This window comes from Gallinula chloropus, assembly GCF_964237585.1.
Source record: "Gallinula chloropus genome assembly, chromosome: 5".
Classification (NCBI taxonomy): Eukaryota; Metazoa; Chordata; class Aves; order Gruiformes; family Rallidae; genus Gallinula; species Gallinula chloropus.
Window position 1 is genome coordinate 22,152,717 of NC_140090.1, and position 23,109 is coordinate 22,175,825.

Below are 23,109 nucleotides of genomic sequence, written 5' to 3' on the forward strand. Positions count from 1 at the left end.
TGACAACCTTTGGGCCCCAATGCTTTTTTTTTCTCTCTTTTCTTTTTTCCTTTTTTTTTTTTTATTTCAGGGGGCAAAATGCATCATTGCCTGACAACTAAGTTTGAGCAGTGCACACTCTGATGAACTGTCATCCTGAATTGCCTGGTGAATTAAATGGAAATCTGATTTGAATATTCCGAGTCAGTTACAGATTTTAATCCCTCCAATTGCCTTTGGCCAAAATTAAAAATATCCCGTGAAGTTTGTTGTGTTGCCCAGCTAGGGAGGACAAATTGAACCCCATTCACTGTGTCATGATGCAAATGACAAGAGCAACATGAACTTGGTTATGCTCAAATCTGTCATCAATTCTGCGAAAATACAGATGAAAATACTGCATGAAATGCACATTAAGTATTTTTTCCTCTCCTCTTTTCTTGTTGTTGTTTGTCCCTTACTTGCCATTTCCTCAAGCCTTGAAAAGTGTAGCTTATAGCCATACAAATTGCTCCATGCAGGCACCAGCGGGAGTGTCACTCCTGGCTCTAAGCTTTGGGGACTTTGCCCACACTACTTTTTAATGTATCAAATCAAAACAGATCTGGTATTTTATAAAACCTCAGAGTATTGTTAGGGTATTTTTTTGTGTTCATTGCTTCTTAGTGTTAATGCTCTTTCTTTAACAGTACAAGTTGGAACAATTTGAACTACCCTTGGCTACTACATGAGTTCTGTGGTTTGTTTTACATTATCCCATTCTTTTTTGCATACTTCCCATTTTGTAATGTGGTAGTAGGAAAAAATGTTGACCATTTTTAACTTGTCTATTAACAGGTTCTGTGACTGGCCATGTAATCTTTTCTTGGTGCAATCGTATCTACCTGCACAGGCAGTCAAGCAATCAACAGCAAAGATGCTTCTTTTTTCATGGACAAAGAAATACCGCTTACAGCGTAGTTTGGCCAGCCGCAGTCTCTCCAGCTCACCCAGTTCCTAAGGTACTGCAATTTCTATTATCTAATCTGTTCTTCAGTCAGTATAAAGTTCGACTGCAGGCATGATTAAGTGTATTCGCTGTCCGACAGCTGGGGGGTTGGATCACTGTCCTGTTGCTTGGTCTGGTATTTGAAATAGGAGCACTGGTGAGAGATGTTTTCAGCTCCCGACCATGTTAAACACAGTGGCATATCTAGTTATTAGGGAGTTTAAACCTGGGACTTGTTCAGTTATGGTACTATAAATGTGGAATATTATAATCATCTGTCAACACTTCTGGGTCCAGATTCTAATTTTGAACAATTATAGATGGTCGTATCAAAAATCAGTAGGAATCATTCGTGATCATCTGAGTTCTTTTCTGTATAAATCTTCAGCAAGCTAATGATAAAAAGTTTATATTTTGCTGTAGGCTTTGTTAATTGATTATGTCAGATTTAGGAAGAGAACACACAGTACCCCCTGGGAGCTGCACTGCAACCCCACTGCATGTTATAAATTCATCTTTACTGTGTCTGAGTGGGGTATTTTTCTTACAACATATGTTTTTATTTTTATTTACCTTTGAGCCAAAAAGAACTTCTTCGTGCAATTTAAACATGTGTTACACTTCTGGTTTTCTCCCCACCCTTTTTTTCCCCCATTTAATTGCAGCATAGAGATTAACTGGTTAGTTTTTTTCCTTTAGCCAAAAGAAAACCAAAGTACTCTTTCTAAGCAGAGCTGCTCGGGATGCCTATTAGTACTTTTTTAATTTTACATTTTATTCTATTATGAATTTCTTATGCAAAATACAGAGGATTTCCATGGGCCAGAAATACTGAGAAGTTGTTTAATGGGAAAGCTAGTAAGGATACTGGATGCAGGGCTCTTAACACCTCAGAGGCTGTGGAAGCTCTGTGTGCAGGGAGAATGTTAAGCTTTATATATTTTCAAAGGTTTATAAACTGCCAATTTTATGAACTTTTTTTTCCTTGTATCTAGATGCCTCTTTTAGGATAAAGAGGAAGAAGAAATACATTGTCATACTGAAAAGTTGTCTTCACAGATTAGAGTTCTCAGGCTGTCTGAAAGTCAGTCCAGTTCTTCAGCTCTGAAAACTTGCAGGCAAAGTTATGACTTTATTCAGAGTATCACATTGAAATAACACAGTTTTTTTCAACATGTTGCTGTGAAACTGTATATATAGACTTGTATGTACACTGCTTTGGGCTTCTCCCTTAACAGATCTTGCAGGTCAGCAGGGTCAGGTCTCGGCAATTACTAGATAAGTGCCCTCCAAGGGGAAAGCAAGGGTGCTGCTGTGTATGGAGTTGCTAATACAGCAAATGTATGGGTTTTTTTTTCTAAATTAAGTCCCAGACTACTGCAGTAGTATGTTGTTAGGGTTGATGTGCCATTAATTTGAACGAAATGTAAATCTGAAATTCTGTTTACTTGAATCCACTGAAGATAGTTTCACTTCTTGTCAGAGTAGAAATTTAATACCCTTAACAATAGTCTTCCTATTTAAAGTCCCACTATAGCTAAACTCTTCTTTCCTCCTACACCCGGATGTTGTATGGTCTTGTGTACAGCCCAAGCGCCCACTTTGGTCTTTGCCTGCCAGCTTGATTCTGTATTTTGTGACATCAGTGCAAAACTCGCTGCATGACCAACATGAGAAAGAGTCAGCCTGACTGTGATGGGCAAAGGGACTCTTCCCCCAGCCAGTGAAACAGCCCATGACCCTCCAAGAGAAAGCGTATTTCCATCTCTGGGCAGGATGTTGCCATTATTATTACTACTTTGTTGTGTCCATACACTTCTCAAGGGATTATTGTTAATTAAAAAAAAAATCAGAAGTGAAATTTCACCTCTCTATAAGAGCTGAAACTTTCTGTGCAAAAAAGAAGTTTATTACACTTTCCTTGACACAGCTGATTGGGATACCCTTGCATAGTATTATAGATGGGCAGAGTATGAAGTAGATTAGTAAATAAAAACTTTAAATTAAGGTAAGTTAAATCCTAAGTTTCTCAGCCAAAAAAGTATCACATAGAGTTAACAGGAGTTTTGCCTGTATTTGATCAGTTTTATCTGTGAGCCTAATTTTATATGTTTGTCCTGTCAGTTCCAGTTTTTAGATCACTTTTGTAGAAAATGTTCCTCTTTGCAAAAGAAAATAAGGAGTTTTTAAGTCTCTTTCTCACAGTTTTGAAACTTGCAACTGTCTGTGCTGGAAGTTGGTTGCAGTATCTGGGGTTTCAGCGCTGGAAGGTTAACAGACTGTATAAGTCAGTGGTAACAGGCAATGTTAAGTTCAAAAGGGCAGTGGAAGAAATACTGAGGCAGCCTTGAGGGTTTGCCCTGATGGCTTAGGAAGGTCGATACTACGACAGAAAGGGCAAGCTGCCATGAAGCAGGAGGCAGTATCTGAGAAAATGATCCCATTGTCATGCTCAGTTTTCTGATCTTCATTTTCAATCCTTTTTCTCCAAGCACATAAAGAAGCCAGACTATGTGACGACAGGCATTATACCAGACTGGGGAGACGACATAGAAATTAAGAATGAAGATCAGATTCAAGGACTTCGTCAAGCTTGTCAATTGGCCCGTCGTGTCCTGCTTCTGGCTGGAAAGGGCTTAAAGGTAACAGTTACAGAAGTCCTGTAACAGCTTGGATGTCTTTTATGTTTTCACTTATTTGGTTTTTTTTTCTACATCTTTTTTTTATTATTTTACTTTCCCTTAATGTGCATCTAACTTTTAAGTTAGATCCTGAAAAAAGGATTTGATAACTTTTTATTCAGTCCGTGATATGCCTGTTTAATTACTTCTGTATTTTGGACCCAAGTACTGCTTAGAGTGAGTCCCTGGCTCAAGTATAATATCTCTCTATCTGTAGTCTCCCTCTGTTCAGATCATGCCAAATTACACGAGTTTCTCATAAGGCCCACACTACATTTTTTTTTTCCTTTTTTTTTTTCTTTCATTTCATGGCCCATCTTCCTCATGCATCCTGCTTTCTAGCTCTGCATGTGTGCAAGTCCAAAGGGCTGGTCTGCTTCTTCTGTTCCTGTCCATCCTTCAGTCCCTTGCTGTCCCGCAGGGTCTGACACGACACGAGTTGTAGAGCTGCTGTTGGAAAAAACAGCTGCCAAATTCCACACAATTTTCCAGAGTGCATTGATAATAAAGCCTCGTAGTTTCCAGTAATGTTTCTACAGTATGCTTTTTGGGATACCTCCCAAGTTAAAATGCACTGGGAGGAGTCTTCTACCAGGTTTTGCAGATGAAGGAGTGCTTTTTTAGCCTTGCCTTGGTATTTCATGTAATAGCATACTGGATAGGGTAAAATGGGTTGAGTAACTATGAGATGCAGAGATAGATGGGAACTGTAGGTCAATGCCATTGACTTAAAAGGGGAAAAAATTATCAGTTTACCATGCATTTTTCTTTCAGCTATCACTTTCCCAGAGGTTTAATTCTGGAGCTGGGATGGCCAGTAATAAAACTTCCCCAAGCTTTAATCTTAGATGTGTTCATACGTGTTCAACTTCTTCACATGCAATTATTTCTCAGTACAGCACAACTCACTCGTGCAAAGTTAAGGGCATGTACATGTTTCTGAAGGACTGAGGGACAGTGTGGGTTGTGAATGAGAGCGGTTTTTCACTAATAATCTTTGGTGGTTGTTATATGCAAAATACATGTATGTGCAGCACGGTGTAGCTTATGATGCAGTTCATAGTATGTGCCAAGTCATGTGTAATAGGAAAATGATACATGTATGTAACAAACATTTTGGAGAAAAATGTATAAAATAAGAACTATGTGACCAGAAGCTGTGGGACTGGAAGGAAGGTGGCACTTGGAGTTGCAGTGCCGAGATCACTGCCCTGGTCAGCTGCAGACAAGGGGTGAGATCCCTTTTACACCAGTAAGTGTTCAGCCAACACTGGGAGTACCCTTCTTTCTCAACAGGGGCCATCTTCTGCTTTCCAGCTTGATGCTGCACGTGGCCAGTTTATATCCATTTGTTCTTGTGCCAACACCGCTCTTTAATTTAAACAGCTTCCTGCCTTTCCTTGAGTCTGTCCCCTTCACACAGTAATAGAGCTATTACAGCTTTCAGTGCGCCAGACTAAACAAACCAAGCTCTTCTAGGCTGTTCTCAGAAGGTAGTAAGCTCTGCATTCCTCTTTATCTGAAGAGCCCCATCCCTCCACCTGTCCCTGTTGTCTTGCTGAACCCACCTTGCATGCAGCCCTCCAAACCAGCTCTCGCCTGTGCTTTAGCTAATGGCAGCCACATTCCCCAGTACAACAGAGATGCATTATGATGTATGGATGCAGAGGGACAAAGTTTGGGCTGAGTGTGGTTTTGATATTATCACTTACTGCCTGGTATTATATACGATAGCATTTCCTGGGATTAAGCATAAAGATTTGGGAATAAAGCAGCAAATTCTATGACATGGGAATATTTTGTTAGATACCACCAGATTGCTCCATCTCTTTGAGGTGCACTGTAGGTGTCTCCCTGGCACTACCCGGATAGAAAAAGCTCCTTTAAAAGTAAAGCAGATAGTGTTAAAAGGAGAACTTTTCAGTGTGTAAGCCTGCCCTGCAGAGAGCACAGACCTGTCTGCTGACAGTCCAAAAGCCAGATTGAATTCTGTGAGCAGAGCAGCGGCAGACAGCACCCAATCGGTACACAGCGGTTCGGATTGTCTATGGACTGAAAATGATAGATGGGTGAGCAAAGGCAGTAGTGACAAACCTGTATTTATCTGGAACTGAGGGCTGCAGTATCCAATATGGGCAGCGTACAGGGGCTGCGGATGCCATCCTGGCACAGAGACTGCAGTGGCTACTGCAAAGCAGGGGGGTTGCACCGTAACCCCAAATCCTGGTCTTGAGTGGGTTCTTCCCTCCTCATCTGCCCAACCACGTTTTTCATGCTGAACAAGACGCAAGCTGAGCAAATAGACCTGGCTTTATCCTCAACACAGTACACAAGTGCACTCCTCTGTATTCCCTGTGCGCGATCACTGAATATTTCAATATATGGATAAGTGTGCCTCCTGCGCCACAGCCTGCCTGTGTTCCACGTGTTACTAAAAAGTCCTCCAAAATCACAGCCGCTCTAGTGTATGTGTACGAAGTATGATTTTCAAAGGCTCAAAACTCATTCAAATCAAAATCAATTTGCAGAGGAACCCTCAAAGGCACTTCTTCTCAATGAGGGAGGTTTCCCTACCAAATTTCAAATTTCAGCTCTAACCATTCGAGACACAGAGCCCATCCAAAAGAAAAGGAAGAAGAATGTTATTTTGAGCATGTGCGTTTTCCACTCCATGGATACTCAGAAATGGCTGAATGATTTATGAGAGGGGTTTTTTTTAATATGTAAAATCATGGGGAAAAGATGAATCTAGAAAATGTCAAGCATAAAAATGAAGATTTCTAGAAATGATGGATGAGCGCTTGTAGATTCACTGTGATCATCCAGGCTATGGCAACTTTAAGTACATTATCCTCAAGATACGAAGCCAAATATTTAAATATTTTATAAAATTAAAGAATACTTGGAACAATTTCACAAAATGCACAAGTACCTTATACAAATGTATACTGGACAGTTACAAGAATTAATATCCTTTCTTTTACAAATAAAAAGCGAAAGTAATGTTGCGTTTTGAAGGACTGAAAGCATTGAAACCAGACATTTCTATAGCAGCTACTGAAACAAAATGCCATGGAAAATTGGTGTCTGAGAAAGCAAATGTGAAAAAAAGAACCTAAAGGAAGTAGACAGTATTTTAGGTTTTCTAGGAACCTTTGAGTGCTCATTTCTACTGCATGCTTTATTCAAAACCTTTTCTCTTTAAAATAAAGGTCCAATGTATCAATAAAGTATATCAGACAATTTAGTGTTCTGTATCAAAACAGTGTGTTTGAAACATCTGAGATTTCATTGAAACGCTTGGCTGCAATCACGTTCAGTAAATACGAGAAACTATCTTTGCTTTTTTAACAGGATGTTATGTTTGATATTTTAGGTTGGCATGACAACTGAAGAAATAGATTCCATTGTTCATCATGAAATAATCAGACAGAACGCCTATCCTTCACCTCTGGGCTATGGAGGTTTTCCAAAATCCGTCTGTACTTCTGTAAACAACGTGGTATGTCATGGTATTCCTGACAGGTATTTCCCCAATAATATACATTTTACCACCAGGAGTGAAAATGTTAAACTGAAATTAATAAATTGTGTTTAATATTGAACATACTTCAGCTTAACTAAATGTCATATGTAAACCTATTGCAGATGCATATCATGTTACCACACAATGCTGATAGATGTTACAGAAATGTATGTGAAGTAAAAAAAAAAATATTATCCTGTTTATCCAGATACTTTAAAAAAAATAGCATAATGTCCTTAGAGTTCAGTGCCTGGAGAAAAAAAAAATCAGTACTGTCTGATTTTTTTTCTTCTCCAGCAAAATAAGTATAGGGTAAGGAAGAAATAGATTTGAATCTATGTGAGGGTTCGGTGGCTTTTTTTTTTTTATTATTATTTGCAATACATTCAGCTACTCACAAAGTAAAATATGAACCCTAGTGAGAGAAAAAGAATAAATATAATGGTAGATTTTTTTCAGGTCTTGATATGTTTTTCTGGTGGTTGTTTCTCATTTTATATTCAGCTACACTTGTTCTCTGAGTAGTGAGAGCTGAACATTAAAAATGGTTATTCTGTTTGCCTCTGCCTTCTTCCATCACAAAATATCTACCTCCTGATTTTTTATGTATGTGTCATTAGGTGTTTATTCTTATGTTCCCTTTGTTGGGAACTGTCTGTCACCATTATTATTTTTTTTTTCTGTTTATGTTTCAGTCGACCTCTTCAGGATGGAGATATTATCAACATTGATGTCACGGTGAGTAATTCATATAAAAAATAGTCTTTGATCAACTTTAGAATCACTAGTAGCAACAGGAAGAATAGTGGATTGGAGATGGGGGATGCACAGATGGATGTGCTGTTTACTTCTGAGCCAAGGCACAAGCAGCTGGTTTCCTTTTTTGTTTTTAACTGTGTGTTTATTCCAGCTAGACCCAGGCCTGACTTGAATTTAGGACTGGAATCAGATGCACTGAGATCAATGTTGGCCTAAGTGAAATGTCAACCCAATCCTGCTATGTGTCATGTTTTTGAGAAGGTGTAATTGTTATTGATCCACTGTGTAGTTAATGCAGAGCACCACAGTACTGGGCAGCAGCTGAAGATAGATATGTATGAGATGAGCTAACATGAAGAAAGCCAGCATTTTTCCTTCACTCTGCCAAGATTGATCTTCCTCTTCCTGCTGATTTTGAGTGGGGCCTGTCATTATCTTACTCTGTCATTAGAGGCTACATTGGCCTGTGTATGTCAGTCTATTTGGACAGCAACTCTTTTGCTAGCAGTGTTCCCTACATTTATTAAAATCCCCGAAGGTAGTGTTGTGTTCCATTTCTGGTATAAAAGCCCTGAACCTTTTGCACAGAAACAGAAATAGTGTGATATAACCGTGACTTAATATTTCCAGAGAATGGTCAATTATAGCTATTTAAATAAACACTGGCTGGATTTTCTTAGGAGCAAGAAAGTACAGAAACTGAAAACCTAATTCACGTTTCATTTGTGAGAGAAAAAAATCATCACTCGCAGCAGCTTTTTTTCTTTTTACTGTGCATGTTTTTATTTTCTCAAAGAGCAGCTTATTTCTAACAGGAACACAGGCGCCTTTAGAATCCCACCATTAGTTTGTAATAATACATCACATACATGGCAGCACCATCTCATAAGAAAAAGCCTTTTTAATCATTAAAGAAACTCTTGGTAACTTGATACTGTTTTCGATGGGCCCAAATTTCATACTGGCAGAAGCAAAGAAATCTCCAGCAGACCTACCTCTGAGCGTGAGGTTCAAGCTTCCTAAAATATTTTTTCTATTAAAATTAGGGTCAGTGACCTTTTTCCCATGGTATACTCACGTGTGATCCAGAACTGGGTTGTTGGGGTTTTTCCAATCTTCCTAAATTCTTCCCTATCTCCATATTTTTCCAGCGTAGAATTGTGACGATGAGCTTTGCACATTATGATGTAACATATTTAAGGTATATTATTGGCCTAAATTTATTAGACTAAATCTGTTTGCAACAGCAGAGGATTTAACATCTGGGTTTTTTTATATTTTACTTTTGTTTGTTTATTTGTTTCATCTGTCAGGATAATAACAACTCCTCAGATTTAAAAAAAAAAAAAATCACAGATACTTTCAGTGATAAACTAAACTGAGCATTTTCATATTAATGTGGTGTGCATATTTTGTCCACTCTGCTTTACAGAAAATGTCTGACTAAATCTTAGTCGTCCTATTGAAGATATTTTTTTTTCTGTTTACCATCATAAAATAAAATAAATCTTGACATTTCTGTGAATGTGACGATTCTTTACAGATTATCTATGTAAAGATTTCTTTTATAATTTAAAAGCGAACTGTGCTGTGTTTTATAATTGCTCATTTCCAAAATACCTGAGGAAAAAATATTATTTTGAAGCATTGCTAATTATATTTTAGCTTAATCTTTAATGAGCAAAATTAGGACATTTCACAGGTGGGCAAACTAAAAATCAAAGTAAATATTTCAAAACACATTGTTCATAGTTGTGTCCAGCTTCTATAAAATGATTAAATAATATTCTGGTTATTAAGTATAAACAAATAGTTGTACAAATTATTTGAAGAAAAAAATTGCACAATTAAAATGGTAGAATTTTGTAGATGAAACACAAAATTTATTGCTCTGAATCATGTAGAAACAAAAGCATTATCTATCACTGAATCCTCAGCATTGTGCAATTTTCAGCCTGCCATTACCAGGTTAATGTTCCTTACAACTTGGTTCTTTCGTTGACTTTTAAGAAATTAGTGTGTTACAGTTGCTGTGGTTGTAGCTTATTAACGTCAAAAATATGTAATTCCAGTTGATGGGCTGCTATTTTTTTTAGGCTCTCATAATAAATCTGTATTCGCTTTTCCAGGATGATGATGTTTAATGCTGGGATTCTGTGTGTTCTACTTGCTAGAGCTAAAAATGAGCTGGTTTGGTTTAAATAAGAACTATCTAGATTAAAAATTCCCCAACAGGCATTAAATTACTTTAAAAAAAATATTTTAAAAAAAGAAGAAGACGTAGTGGGAGTCTGGACTGGCAGAAGAACGTGTAGAGCAGGGGATCACATCCACTCTTTACTGAGCTGGCTGGACATGGTTGGGCCCTTGCAGGCACTCACCTTGTTTTAAAACACCCCTCGCTCCTATGTGCCTGCATTTTCTTCACATTTTGGCCCGAACACAAACCTGGCCTTGGGATAAACTGTATACAGGTTTGGTTTTTAGTTGTTTGGGGTTTTTCTGTTTGGAATTGACCAAAAAGAATGTGAGTCTGCCTTTCACAAATAGCTCACCAGTGGCAAAAGTTCAGTGCTTCAAGCTTGGTGAGTTATGAGTCCTAGAAGGATAGTTGCCCACTGTTGGGGGCAGGGGATGTTTTAGAAGATCAAAACTGTGCACCATTGTAATTTGTCATTCTGTAGGGAAATTTGGCTTCATCTTACTATTATGTGCCTGTCTGCCATACTGCAGAGCTGCAAACCCCATTTTAATGGGGTGCTGCAGAGCTCTGTAGTGCAGAGTCAGGGTCCTGTGCCCGGCAGAGAATTTCTAGAGAACTGAGATTTAAAACCTATAAAATGGAAAAAAAAAAAAAAAAAAGTATGTAAGTGATTGAATGGGCTGCCACGTTTTCAGCACATGAAACTTTGTGGTGCCAGAATGGGATGTTTATTCTCTTTTAAAATTCATCTCTGGAAATCAGAAATAAAATCCAACATTAATGCCCTGTTGTCGTTTAGAAGTGAGATTAAAGAAAACGTGCAGCAGCAGCAGGTGGTGGATTTGGCCCATGCTTTCCATGGGGCTCCCTCTGCATGTTGGCAGCTGGGTACACCTCACCCCACAGCATCACCTCAAAACCCCACCAGGGAAAGCTGGCTGCAGAGCTACAGGTCTCCCTGCCAGCTGCTGATGGGTCTCTCAGCACCCACGGCCAGCGCCGGGGCTTGATGTCCAAGCCCTGTGGGGTGCACGCAGGTCCCTGCCCAGGGCTGGGCAGCCAGGGCAAGTGGGCACACAAGGGCCCCCAAGGCCCCTTCAGCCCATGCATAGCCCTGGCCCATCTTCCCACGTGCAGACCAGCTCGCCTCACGCCGCATGTCCTGTAGCTGAGCAGTGAGCTGCAGGGCAGAGATGCACAACTTTTGCATTTCTGGAATTTTAATTGGCAACCCTTGCACACCTTGCAGCCTTTCATACGTCGTCGTTTGTTGGGGATTTTTTTTCCCTCCTCTCTCTCCACAATGTTTCGCTTTTCCAGTCTCATTCTTGCAAATCCAGCTTACCTGTGGTCGCTCTGTCGCAAAATATAGCTCGTTCCTAGAAAGAATGGATTTAATTAAGAAGACGATCTGTTTCTGGATGCACAACAAGAAAATGTCTTTACATTTCTGCATATGTTTAGGTCTATTACAATGGCTACCATGGTGACACTTCTGAAACCTTTTTGGTGGGCAATGTGGATAAATCTGGTCAAAAGTTAGTGGAGATTGCCAGGAAATGTAGAGATGAAGCAATTGCAGCTTGCAGACCAGGGGCTCCCTTCTCTGTAATTGGAAACACAATCAGGTAAGCCTTATATTGACAAGTAAAGGGAGGGCTGGCAAGTGGGACAAAGGTTATTGGTGGTTTGGTATAAAGCTGATGACATGTTTTATGATTCAAAACCATCATTTCAGTCTGATATCAGTATGTGAACTGCCAAGCTATAATGTTGTTCCTTGGGTAAGAGAGATTTTTTTTATTTTTTTTTAAAGTGAATTACACTGGGGTCAGCAAAGATAACTGTAGAAGGAGTCAAAGATATTCATAAAGTAGATTTAAATTAACAGATGTAATTTGTGGTGCGGTTTTGTTTCATTTTTTATTTGTTTGTGAAGCTACACCACATCTGTCTAACAATGTAAGAAGGTTAGAAACCATGAATCTCATCATATAGCAATAACAAATGATACAAAGGAATTAGTCAACACAAATAATCTCTTTGTTTAAAAACTACAAAAATATTTAACTCGAGAGCTTCTGATCTTACAAAGAGCAGTGCATGCTAACGTCACAGGGAAAAAAGAGCTCACACTCAGAGATTTTTCCCTATTTTACATCTCCTCATATGAATGCAGTCATGACTCTTCTTCTGCTGGTGATTTTGAATGAAAATATGGCTTAGTTTTTTTGAAGGTACCTATGGATTATTTTTAAATGTTTTCCCCCAAAAAATAGACATATATCGTATACATTTCATTAAGCAATACTTCTCTGGACTATTAATGGTCCCAACATGCTATTGAATACATTCTGATTACTTAAAAGCTGCAAGGCTTAGTCACCTTGAAAGGATGCTGCTTTTTTTTTTCTTTGTAAATCTTGAAATACTTTAAGGAAAAAAGAGAACAGCAAAATATCAGTTAGATGTATTTATAGCTTTAAAAATATTGTAACAGTGTCTGAATCAAACTTTAGTAAAACCTCTTTGGGTTATATCTGAGAAGCTTTTATTGAAGACTTTGTATAAAATTGTGTTTTTGACAGTTTTAAATTATAGGCTAACTAGCCTGGAGAAAAAGGATAGTGTCTTTCTGTTCTTTCATAGGAAATGTTGAATCAGACCCCTACTGGGAAAAGAAATTTAATGCATATCTCACTATCTTACTGTCCATGAATATAATAGAAGTGAATTCAAAATGTAGTTTTATTTTTGCAAATGGGATGAGTCGATAGATGCACCTCATATTTTTGAACACCTAGGGTTCAACAAATTTACTGGTGGTGCTCTTGCATTTTAACAAAATTTATTCTTGAGTAGAAGGGGGCACAGAACACTGGATTCTTATTCAAGCATTCTATCGAGCTCTGCATTCATGGCTGTGTCTAAAGGGCATGTCAGCCTTTGATTCTCTCTGAGAGGTAATTATCCTTTTCCTGTCACGGAACAACAAATGATAGCTAACTACAGAGGCACATTTGCAGTAGTCACATTCATCAACTGCAGAAAAAAAATTCAATTTAATTGTGCAACACAGCTGCACATAGGCTTTTTGAGCATTTCTGTTGTTCTCCCTGTCTTGCTATTCCTCCCTCCAGATCTATTTTTTAAACTTTTTTTCTGGTTATTTTTTTCCCCCTTTTTGTCTCTTCTTCCATTTTTACTCTCTGTACTTTCTTGTTAAAGTAATTTTCCTTTGTGGCTCTCATTCTTTTTTCCCCATTGAAGGCTATGAATGTAGAAAATTATCACAATTACTCATATAATTGAGCCTCTTTGTAGCAAGTGCAACTCCAGTAGCCTTTCTCCATCATGAAAATGGTTTCATTATAGGGTTTTTCATATTCTCTGACACCATCTACACAGAGGAACAGGCGTGCAGATGAGATGTACTAGGAACAGGGTAGATCAGTAAGGTCACAGTAGGAATAATTAGCTCTGCTATGGAAAGAGCATCTAGGCCTTTTACTGCTACATAAATGTACTGTCCGTGGCTTTTAGTCACAAAAAAACTTACTAACAAATGGAGCTCCCGCCTACTACTTTGAAAAAAAGATTTGTATCAACACTACAATTTTCCATCATTAAGACTAATAACACAGAGCCTAGTATACATCAAGGGGAATAAAAAGAAAAATCTCACATTCAAGTGGCGGCTGGGTGCTGACCTTTGTTCCCTTTTTTTGTGTTCAACTTAACTCTTTACAAAAAAGAGCCACACGCCACACCAACATGCAGGTGAACTCCAGCTAGTGCTAGCAAAGCATGGCATTCAATTGGAAAATCTGATAAATCTCCATGCAGGATAATGCATTTCATTACAGATTCACTACATTAATTCTAGCTGTATTAAAAAAAAAAAAAAAGAAGAAGAAGAAAAAGAACAGAATTGAATGTGACATTGGATTTTTGCTGTGTTGGTACGGAGGTCAGTTTACTTGAAAAGTGTAAATATATAGTCAGCGCCCCCTTTAAAAAGCAGATTAATCAAAGCTAGTAGCTGTTCAAAACTACGTATGAAATAGCAGGTCATTAACTTTATTTCTCAAGATTTTTTCGTGTAGACAATTTAAATGTGCTGTTTTGTTTAGAACTACTTCACCACTGCCTCTGCTGAAAGATTGCCCCAGTTTAGCGAAGCTGAGTGGGCTTGGTTATTCATCACTTGACTTCTGCATGCAGGCAGACATATATAATACATACATACATCACAAGCTTAAGTTTCAGGAGAGTCAGATGTCATAAATACCTGAGAACCAGCACCTGCAAGCTGAAAACATTTAGGCCCATCAGGATGGAAATGTCTCCAGGCTTCTTTCATCAGTATTTCTATAGAGGTGCTCAAGTGATATGCAGAACGTATCTTAGGCACAAATAATCAGTGTATTTCCTTTCTGCAGTAGATTTGGGAATAATTATATCGCAGAGGTAAGTTTGCATTCAGTATTCTAACACAGCCTTTGTTACAGAAGCTTGATAGCTGACACTTGAGTATTCCATGGTTAGCAGTTCCTTCTGCCATCAGCTACAAGTTGCGAGTAACAGATTGCATAGAATCATCACTGACTTTGCCTAAAAAACCTGAGTCTTTGCTGACGTTTTCTTACTGAAGGTGGTGGCAGAACTGTCGGTCAGCTCCAGTGGAAACAGAATTGGGCCCTATGCTCCATTTTCTTGTGCCATTTCTGACATTTTTCTTTCAGGCAGAAACAAATCTAGTTTAAATTCTACTTTTTAGACAGTGAGTTTAGGTACGTGGAAGAGTTGTGAGTGTAGAGACCTAAAAGGCATAAACGTGATATTGTTAAATAAACCAATTTCCAACTCCTAGGAAAAATGGTAGTGATGAAAGTATTAATAAATGGTTTAAAATGTTTAACTCATAAGTATATGTTTTGATATTAATTTAGAACAATATAAAGCACATTAAAAAAAAAAATCTGTTTCTATCAGATTATGCACATTTAAACAATAAGTGGCTCAGGCAAAATAAGTCATTTTAATGTCATCTGTGATAGATTTTCCTTGACAGCTAGTGTAAATTACAATTACACTGCTTCTCTCTACACTTGAAAGTAAGCATTGCAATAAATTATCTTTTATTTCAATCCGTCATGTCTGCTTTCAGAAACAGAGAACCTCAAATAAAAGTTCAGCACTATTGTAAGAAAAATACAGTAATTTGTGTTCCAGTTTGAAACTAAAATGTACCTTTCTTTCAAAAAACAATTGTTGGCTTTCAAAAATATTACTAATTATACCTCAACATTTATTGTCATTATAGGGAATCCCTGAACTTGTGCATTCCCTCAGTCTAGGATTACTATTTAAGAGAAAAATACTTTATTATTTCCCCAGTAGAATTTATTAATTTCTTAAATTAGATTATATGGTACTCTTCAAAATGATTTTTTTTTTATCAGAAGCAAATCTAGTTTAGGCTGATGCTGTTTTCAATAATTTTAAAAAAAATTTTAAAAAGCAAACATGTCTTTCAATGTTCATTTTGCTAACACTGTACCTAACAAAAACTTAATTACTTCTAATTTAAAAAAAAAAATATCATTCATACAGATCCCTAAGTGAGAAAACAATTATTGTAGGTCTCTTATTGCTTTCAGCATTTCTCAGACGTGTTCCCTGCCCAGAAGTATAAGAGAGATTTGTTTAGCAACTTGAACCATTTCTATCATGCTGCTCAGCAAGACCACTGCTGATAAAGTTTCATCCCTGGTGAGAGGACCTGGCACCATGGGGGATGAGTCCCTAGCTGGGAATCTGTTCACCAGGATGCTCAGCCTTGGTAAGGGAGCAGTCTGTGCCATCTTGTCTGATGAGCAAATTCTTCCCTTGTACCACCAAGAGCCAGGAGGGGCAGTTGCGTCAGTGCTGGAAATGGGATTTGTTTCACTTTGTTTCTTTGCTGAGGGCTTAGAGTACTGGTCCAGACCTGCCTTGAGCAGAAAGTGACATTTGGTAAAAAGAAAACACAGGTTGTGGGGTGTGGTGCTTTTTTCCTCCCCAAAAATGTGAGTTCAAGTCCTAAGACCGAATGGATGTTTTTTCCTCTGGCACTGGGATGCCTGCTATCCGGTAGATGTTCCTGGGGGCTACCTGCACTGGGCCAACCCCCTGAGGAAATTCTTTCAACCCACTTTTCATCTTCTTAGCAGGAGGGATTTACCCACTTTGCCCAAGATCTTCTTTCATGTGTGGCATTGTGGGAGTCAGAGAGTATCAAGGAGTATGTGGGAGTATCAGGGAGCGCTTTGTGGAGAGTCCTGCCTGTTGCTGCTTTGTGGCAATTGCCCTGTTGGGCTGCTGGCAGGACAGCAACACGTCTCCACCTTCATCCTTATCCTTTCAGAGAATTGGCTGTTGTGTGGCAGCGTGGGCAGAGGATGCTCAGGAGGAAACTGACACCCAGCTCTCCTGTCTCTGTCCACTCTCAGAAGCATGATACCACCATATGAGGGGCTCTGCCTATGGATTTAGGTGGACAGCCTGCCCCACAGTGATGTTCCTCTACCAGCCCGGCTGCTGCTGGTCTATCTGGATGATAGATTCTTTGCCTGGCTTTGCTATCAGCAAAAGAGGAGCAGCATTGTGGGTACTCTTGATTCCACAGCCATTGGACTGGAGCACATGGCGGTAAAACATAAAATCAAGTCCTGAGCTCATTAAATTATTATGCTTTTAATCCTGCCCAGTTCACCTCTGCCCAAGCATGACTCAAAGAAGGAAATGTGTGATGATAAATGTTGTCAATGGGCATTTTTAACAATTACTATTCTGAAGAACCTTTTTCTTTTGCCTTCATGCTGTCGGTGTGGTGTGGCTGTGCTGCCCCAGCCTTTGGTCTGGAAGTGATTTGGCTGGGGCATGCCCCACGGCCAAGGGCAGCTGGCAGACTGGCACATCCACACTGCAGTGCTGCTCTCCTTTCCCACGACGGATGCCAGGCAGCCTAGCTCAGGCGTGCCGACTCCTGCCTTCACTGCTTCCCCACTGGTAATCAAGGAGCAGCGCATGGAGCTGGGGCTGCGATCTTGTAAGGTTGCCTTCCAGGGAAGGCTGGAAAGAAAGGCCACTGCTGACAGATCCTGAGCTGGGCAATGAGACAGCGAGACCAAAATGTTGAGCTGTTGTCAGCAGCAAATAGTAAACTTGGGCAAAAACACTCCGCTCCATGACATCCTGATTTTTAACCACATTCCACAGACTGGGAGTCCTGGAGGTCAGAGGCTGACCAAGATCAACAGTTCAATTCACTCTTCTCAGAGCTGTTTCGAAGTCCTGCCAGCACTTACAGCCAACCTGTACTAGTATGTTTACAGGATTACCACTGCAAGTTGTAGCTGGGGTTACTAGCTTTGTTTTTTATGAAAGCTGGGTGTTTAACTCCTCAAGGATGTAAGAGCTCACTAGGATTTTGGAAAAACTCCAAAGTAAAGCTAGTAGTTGTGGAGTGAAATACCCCATAAGGTGCTTCTGAAGCACATGCAAATGCTAAAACCAGATTGTGTTTCATACCCGCAGTTTATTTTCTCCACAGGTTTTCTCTGGTTCTCACTTCAGGTTCGTTGGCCACATTACATTTTATGTAAAGAATACCCAAGACATTTTTAAGTGGTTGAGGGGTAGGGTGGCCACGGGCATCTGTCAGTGCAGATGTCAAAGCCCCGTGAGCTCCAAGATTCCCTGTTTTAATCAGACAGTACTGATGCCAGCAGAGTTGTTCTCAGGCTGCTTGGCAAGAAAGTGGCAGAATTTGCCATTGAAATGCACAAGAACCACTTCTTTCACTGTGTGAGGACGGGATGCTGTCTGCACACTGCCTTGTGTGTGTCTGGTGCTCCTGCGCCCAGTGCCCAGCACGCAGCTGCTGCTGCCACCCTCCTTGGCACCAGCTGAGTGCGGGGGTGAGAACTTCCCCTGCCCACAGGAGAATATGTAACCACTGTGCTCAGAAGAATAGCTGCACAGGAAAAAACACCTTTCAGTCTGGCTACAGAAGGTGGGATTTTTTTTGAGGAAAAATCCTGTAATAATTGCAAACATTTCAAAAAGTGACTCTTTCAGTGGTCAGAGTTGCCATGTAAGGGCATCGGCAAAGCTGAACAGTCGCTTGTTCATGCTTTTCAAAAAGGACTTGCAGAAGAAGGTGAAAGAAAAGCTTAACACATGTTGTATGGACGGCTTCTGCCATCTCTCTCCAGGGAATCACTTCACCCATATGGGAATCATTATCTGCATTGCTCTGGGCTCAGTCACCGGAGATCTTCCATTTTGTTTTGTGTATGTTCCTGTGTAATCTGGCTTTCTAGCTCCTTGCTGGTCCCTGTGCTTCTTCCTTGGCCTACAGAATTGCCCTAGCCAGTGAGCTGAGTCTCTGACCTAGACATGTGTGACATGATGGAAGGGCATACATAGGGGAAAGTCTTTTCCATCTCTAGTAGGATTTTCGCTGCATAAACCTTCATGATTTTTTTCCACATAAATGAGATGTAAGGTAAAAGCCTGGACTTTAAATAACGATCTATAGCCTTATGAGTAACTTTTTGCCAGTATTCAGGAGTTTGGGGACAGCTGAACTTGACATTTTAATTCTTCCCCACAGTTAATGAAAGACATGTGGTTAATGGGTAGGTAAAAGCTAATATACAAATACTGTTAGAATATGCTTTTAAGGTCTGAACACTGCGGCATTATTAACCGTTGACCGAACTCTCTTCCCTCATGCCTTTTCGCTGTGGTGGAGCACCATGTCCCTCAATTGCAGTGGCATTAAATTCTGGGATGGTGACCCATGGGCACTGGAGCCAACACTGCAGGGGCTGTGAAGCCTGGTGTGCAAAGGGATTACTGCGTACAGCTAGCTGAGGTCATTTTGCACCTGAATAAGGGCCTCCCCATGGGGTTTAACATCATTTAATTTCTCTGAGAGTTTACAGGTTTGAGTTTCTTAACTTTCCCGCTTTTCCTCCTGCTGTCAGACTCTGAGAAAGCATTTAGGGTGTAAACACAGGAAAGCTGAAGTTTTTAAGTACCTACCTTGATTTAAAACAAATGAAGCTTCTACTGTTGTAGGCAAAATAAATTCAAGCTAAATGCCTTCCTGTCTTGCTCCTGTTTGCTTTTAGAAATAGCGGGGGTGAGATGCAGGGACAGGGGTAGCTTCCTTATTACTTCTAATCCACCTCTAGGTCTCCCCAAACCTCCACACATTTCTTTTTCGGATGTGAGCAACCCTCCTGGCTGAGCTGCCTCAACTCATCCCTCCAACACTGCCTGAGTAAGGGCAGAGCCTACGAGTGAAGCCTTCAGGTGGCTCAGCAGCCAGAGGACACCAAACATTTATCCAGGTCCTGTGTTTTTTAGAGATCAGGATGAGTAGGGATCGGTTCTGGGACATGTTGGTGCAGACAGCTCTCAGAGATGCTCCTCCCTGAGGCAAGTGGTGAAGGACAGGACAGATCTCTGAGGCAGAATCGTAATTGTTACAATTTGGTTTTGCTGTGGTGGTGATGGGTCCTTTAGAAATAAGTTGTTAATTAGCATGAACAGATTTGCTGGAGTTTCAGTACATTTTGGTCCTGTTTGTAGTCTTCCGAAAGGGAAATGGTAGGGCTCTTAATTCTGTGTACTGCAGGACACTCTTCTCCTGCAGAAAGCCTGGTGCAGGCAGGGGGTGCACAGCCCAGCATGGGCTCTGGAGCTCGGGAGGACTCAGCAGAGGCTGCGGATTCGTGGTGTGCTGGGGCAGCTGTGTGACTTGGCTGCCATTTAGCTGTCCCATATTAAAATGAGTTCCCGGTGTTCTGATGGAAAACATCACCCCTTTGCTTAGGCAGCAGGGCAGCCACAGGAGCCACCAGGCTCCACTGCAGGCATGTTAACTCTGAAACCTAACAATGTCTCACTGGTGCTAGTTCTGATGGCTGCAGTCTCTCCAAGCAGGTGCAGGTGGTCACCCGGCACTGGGATGGGGGGTGAGAGCTAGCAGAAGCTGGATGATGCCTGTGACAGTGGGGTAGCAGGGGCCAGGGCTGGCTAGCAGAGGTGGAGGTCAGGGTGTGCTCCCTCACGGTGTCCTCTTTGCCCCCGCAGCTCCGTGGCGTGGCGGGGTGGTTTCCAAGTCTGCCCGGCTTTCATCGGGCACGGCATCGGGTCTTACTTCCACGGGCACCCGGAGGTGTGGCACTACGGTAAGCGGCGCCCGCCGGCCGGACTCGGCTCCCCCCGCCGCTCACTTCCCCCGCCGGGCATGAAACGATTCCGGGGGAGGGAAACGAACAGAGCCCCCCTCACCCACGCACGGGGGCGGGGGGCGGGGGTGATTTCCACACTTGCAGTCTCGGCGGGCAGCCCCGACCTCGCCTTTTGAGAGTCGCTCATGTATTTTTGAGGACAAATTGCTGGTTTGACGGAGTCGTCGGGGCAGCGGAGCCTCGCGGGCCTCCTCCCCCACCCCCACCCCGCCCTTCCCCGCTCCGGGCGGCACCCGCCGCGTTTCCGAACCCCCGTAGCCCTGCAGCCCCGCATCCCGCCCGAGCCACGCCGGCAAAGTTTGTCACGGGGCAAAGCAAAACCGCCTACCGAAACCTTAAAGCCCCGGACCCGGCCTGGAAGGAGCCGTCGCGGGGGAGGGGGGAGATGGCGGGGAAGGAGGGGTGTCCCGCTGCAGCCGGGGTGGGATCGCTTTCGGCGGGTGCTCCGGCTCCCAGCGGGGACCGGCAAGCGCCGTTCCTGTGAGCCCAGGGGGGTTAAACCAAGTGCTGCTTGCGTTTGCTTAAAAAAAATCCCAGCCGAAACAGCCCTAAACGCGTTTTTATTTTCTTTTGTAGCCAATGACAGTGATTTGTTAATGGAAGAAGGAATGGCGTTCACAATAGGTTGGTACCTCTCTGCTGCGGTTTTCTTTTTAAAAGCACACAGAGCAGCCCCGACCTGTACCGTTTCTTCACTGGGGTGTACAGGTATCCACGCAGGTATGGGGGTGTCAGCGACACTGACCCCCTAGGAAGCAAATTAAAATATCGTTAAAAAAAAGAAACCCAAACACCAAACCGAACCGCATTGAGGAGCCAGTGGGTGAAATAGCTTCCAAGAGATGAGATTTAGAAAACGAAATGTTTATTGCGGATCGTATTAACTGACATATTTGACGCGTATTTTTGTCAAGGCGGGGACCCGGCCGGCACGCTTGGGCTGTGGAGGATGCGAAGGGCGCGACTGTGCCCCCGGAGCGGAGCCTTACCCGCGAGCTGCCTGGCGGCTCTTGTGTCATTTGCCGCCTGCCAGAGCTGCTGTTTGGGTTTGGGGACTGCGGCGCCGGTAACCAGTCAGAGCATCGCCCGCAGACTGAACGTGCTAAATACCAATCATGGCGAGCTGGTGGGGGAAAAGCCCTCTTTCTCACTGTGTGGCTAAATGGCGCGGCAATTAGGGGGAAATAAGAAAATTGTTGTTTTGCTGATTTAATGAACATTTTAAGCCTGTTTAAAAAATTCAGATATTTAAAACTATCTGCTGTTTCTAAGTGTGGTTGGTGCTTTGGTTATTATCCACGGGGTCTTAATTAAAGCTTGATTAAAACTCCCCGCTTTTACAAAAATGGAATGGGCAACTTCCTACCTTGATATTTCGTCTTCCTCTTTAGTTCACGTTTTGGTGTTGCAGGAGAGTGCCAGCCCAGGGAGGACGGGACCTGTACAGAAAGGGAGCTACCTGCTGGGACCCCCCCTTTCCTGCTTGCTGCACTCTCCGCGCAGGAGTGCGACTAACTTCAGAATACATTTTGGTTTTCTTGTTGCAGAGCCAATAATAATGGAAGGATCCCCCGAATTTAGGATTCTGAAGGATAAATGGACTGCGATTTCTGTAGACAATAAAAGGTGCCTGATTTTTTTTTTTTTTTTTTTTTTGATCTTTCCTAAGCCGTGGAACTGATCACTGCCATCTGGGGAAAAAAACAAACGGGTGAGTTTTACAGGAGTGCTGGACACATTTGCTCCCTCCTAACTGCTAAATGTGCATTTCAGATCAGCACAGTTTGAACATACCATTGTGATTACCTCAGAGGGAGCAGAAATCCTCTCTAAACTGGTGGAAGAAGCCTAAAGATGGAGCAGGGAGTGGAGGAACTCGCTGTGCTTCTGGGATTTCCAGTTTCATTTGGAACGGAGAGGTTTCTGTAATTTCTGTGGGGAGTGGGTGCTGCGTAAATTGTTGCAGGGAACAGAAAAAGCAGCTTTGAGGGGTGTGCTCTGGACATAGTCTTTTCTGTGTGTTACCTGGTGAGTATTTAATAAAAGTCCCTTGGCTTGTTTGTGACCTTGGAAACAGTCATGCACAGCCTGCAAGTGCAAAGGGTTTGGGTTATTTGGGGTGAGGTGCAGAGAGCGAGTCCCCTCTCTTTCACATCCTATGTGGGACAAACGTGTATCAGATGACATGGTCTGAGCGGAGCTGAGAGGACAGAGGAACACGGTATTTTCCCTTTAGAGTCGGTTTGTCTTCATTGTGACTAGCACAGTGCTGTTTCCCAGGCTGTAACTTTTGCTGGGATGGGAAAAAGTTTCCCGAGGGTGGAAAACAGAGGCAGCAGCCTCTTCCCCCGCAGCCACGCCAGGAGCTCTCCCCCTTCCTACCTCTACTAATTTCTCCTTGCACAGCGCAAAAAGTGATTAAAAATGAGATGCGAAGCGCGCTTCTCTGGAGATCGATAATTGCCCTGCTTGAAGAATTAGCCGGTTTGGGGTAATCACTGCTCTGCGGTGCCCACGTTTAGTTAAGGGAGAAGCACTCCGCAACTGAAGCGTTTAACAGAAACGGAGGAGTTTGCGGTCTGGAGGATGCGCCCCGGCTCCTGACGGGAGTTTGGAGCTGATGAGTCTTCATGCGCTGCGGGTCCGTCTCGGCCCCACGG

The 23,109-nt window shown here is 41.9% G+C and overlaps 1 protein-coding gene across 2 annotated transcripts in view; it reads left to right on the forward strand.

Annotated features, from left to right (window-relative positions):
* The window catches only part of METAP1D (methionyl aminopeptidase type 1D, mitochondrial), a gene marked incomplete at its 5' end in the record, with an annotated part of 48,868 nt that extends 26,358 nt beyond the window's left edge, over positions 1-22,510 (forward strand). For both annotated transcript variants that reach the window (XM_084264886.1, XM_084264885.1), the window contains 9 exons: positions 817-980; positions 3,460-3,609; positions 7,025-7,173; positions 7,870-7,912; positions 11,601-11,764; positions 20,289-20,386; positions 21,026-21,073; positions 21,997-22,075; positions 22,223-22,510. In XM_084264886.1, coding sequence (XP_084121012.1) covers positions 817-980; positions 3,460-3,609; positions 7,025-7,173; positions 7,870-7,912; positions 11,601-11,764; positions 20,289-20,386; positions 21,026-21,073; positions 21,997-22,075; positions 22,223-22,301 — 974 coding nt within the window. In that variant the 3' untranslated portion in view covers positions 22,302-22,510. The remainder of the gene's footprint in view (positions 1-816; positions 981-3,459; positions 3,610-7,024; positions 7,174-7,869; positions 7,913-11,600; positions 11,765-20,288; positions 20,387-21,025; positions 21,074-21,996; positions 22,076-22,222) is intronic.
* Positions 22,511-23,109: the final 599 nt, after the last annotated feature.